Source organism: Oryzias melastigma, unplaced genomic scaffold (assembly GCF_002922805.2).
Source record: "Oryzias melastigma strain HK-1 unplaced genomic scaffold, ASM292280v2 sc04131, whole genome shotgun sequence".
Taxonomy (NCBI): Eukaryota; Metazoa; Chordata; class Actinopteri; order Beloniformes; family Adrianichthyidae; genus Oryzias; species Oryzias melastigma.
Window position 1 is genome coordinate 1 of NW_023420699.1, and position 1861 is coordinate 1861.

A 1861-nucleotide genomic window follows, 5' to 3' on the forward strand; every position below is an offset into this window, starting at 1 on the left:
TTCACTCTAGACGGGTTGCAAATATCCAGATTTTCATGATTTATTAAAATCACTGAAAATATTAATGCTAAAAATCATGTTTTAGAGAATCAGACCAACACAAATCAATTCAAATAACTCATTAAAACTGTTGAAGGTGAGGCAGCTTTTCATAACAAGCTTTTTAATGAACTCCTGACCTCCAGATGAAAGAGTCCCAAAGCCGGTGACCCAGGCAGTGGTCCCGCCGGGGAAGTCGCTGCCCGCTGCCGCCAAACAAACGGGGCTGATGTAGTTGTTGAAGGTCACAGACGAGGACAGCTTCACCAGAGAAACGTCGTTGTCCTGAGATTGGCTGTTGTAGTTTGGATGTACAATAATCTGGGACACCGTCTTGCTGACGGAGTTAGGACTGTTGTCTATCGAGGTTTCTCCCAGGTAAACAACCACATTTGAAGTGCTGGTGCTGAAAAAACAAAGACATTAATAAAATCTAAAAGCAGGTGAGGTCATGTGACCAGAGCAGAGCTCACCTGCTGAAACAGTGAGCAGCACTCAGGATCCACTGGCTGTTGATCAGAGACCCCCCACAGAGAGCCCCCCTTATAGTCAGCCTGGCCTGCCAGGGCCACGACCCCGCAGCGGCGGCCTGGCCGCCAACGATCCTGGTCTCTGCCTTGGTGTTGAGGGCAGCTTTGCCACAGACTGCAGGAGACAGAAGAATGTATCATTTTTGGATTTGTGACTGTTGTGAACGCAGCCTTCTGCAGGTTCAGATGAAGTGAACAGAACTCACCATCTGTCTGAGCGTCTGCACCTGTGGAGAGAACAGATGGTTTAGAAAAGAAGTTTCATGGTCAGGATCAGATCTGGGATTAATTTGATCCTGAAAGTTCCTCCGATCTGTCTCAACCTGCTGAAGATACTCTAATTTGGACTCACTTCTTTTTTTGTCTGCTCAGTTGTTCTGCCAGAAACGATCCTTTTAATTGTCAACTAATTACAGATCATGTTTCCAATTAGGCAACTAATCGAACTTTGCATTTACTGGATGTAAAGCACACATCTTTTAACCATCATTAGCTTTAAACTAACTCAAAACTAGATGTATAGCATTACCTGTGATAATGCTAGTGTGAATGCTGTAAGCTGAATTTGGCTGCTGAAGAGGCTGAAGTTAATAGTTAAAAACGCTGAAGCTGATCGCCAGCTAAAATTAGTTAAATGTCAAATTAGACTAAAGAACTGAAAACAAATCTCTAATTAGCCAAAACAGCTAGCATGTAGCAGAAATATCAGCTAAACTCCAAAATAGGCTTAAAAAACCTCAATAAATGCCAAAATAGTCCAAATAGCTAGCAGAATGCCATTATAACTTTCAACTTTACTACAGTCTAACCCCAAATAATATAACGTAACATCTAATCGACTATTGAATTAGTCGATTAGTCGTCTACTATTTTAATAGTTGATTAGTCGTCGATTAGTCGACTCATCGTGGCAGCCCTAAAACACACATCTTAACCAGGTCTTTTATTGGACACTTTTTTCTTTTAATTTTTTTTTTTATGTGTCCCAGTTTTAAACTCCGTTGAAGTGTTGCTATGGTACCCGTCTTCGTAGAACAGAGGCCTTCAACACTTAAAAGAGCCATTCGAGTCGATTTCTCACCAACTACAACTCAGTGGAGTCACAAAGTCTAAATTCCCGCTTTAGAAAAATAAAACGCTGCTATGCACTAATAATTAATTGTTGCTATTATGATAAGTATAAATTAAATATTGATTTTTGGAATAAATAGAACATTAACAAAATGACAAAACAGCCTTTTTTCAAAATATTAAACTGTTTATAATTTTTGACACAGATTCACATGAAATCC

At 40.1% G+C, this 1861-nt stretch overlaps 1 protein-coding gene across 1 annotated transcript; it reads right to left on the reverse strand.

Moving 5' to 3' along the window:
• Positions 1 to 179: 179 nt before the first annotated feature.
• On the reverse strand, positions 180 to 796 carry LOC112139125 (tryptase gamma; the record flags this gene model as incomplete). Its single annotated transcript, XM_036211333.1, has 3 exons — positions 180 to 445; positions 513 to 684; positions 776 to 796. Coding segments are annotated over 3 exons (459 nt in total), but the record flags the coding sequence as incomplete, so codon positions are not given.
• Between the last annotated feature and the right edge of the window lie 1065 nt (positions 797 to 1861).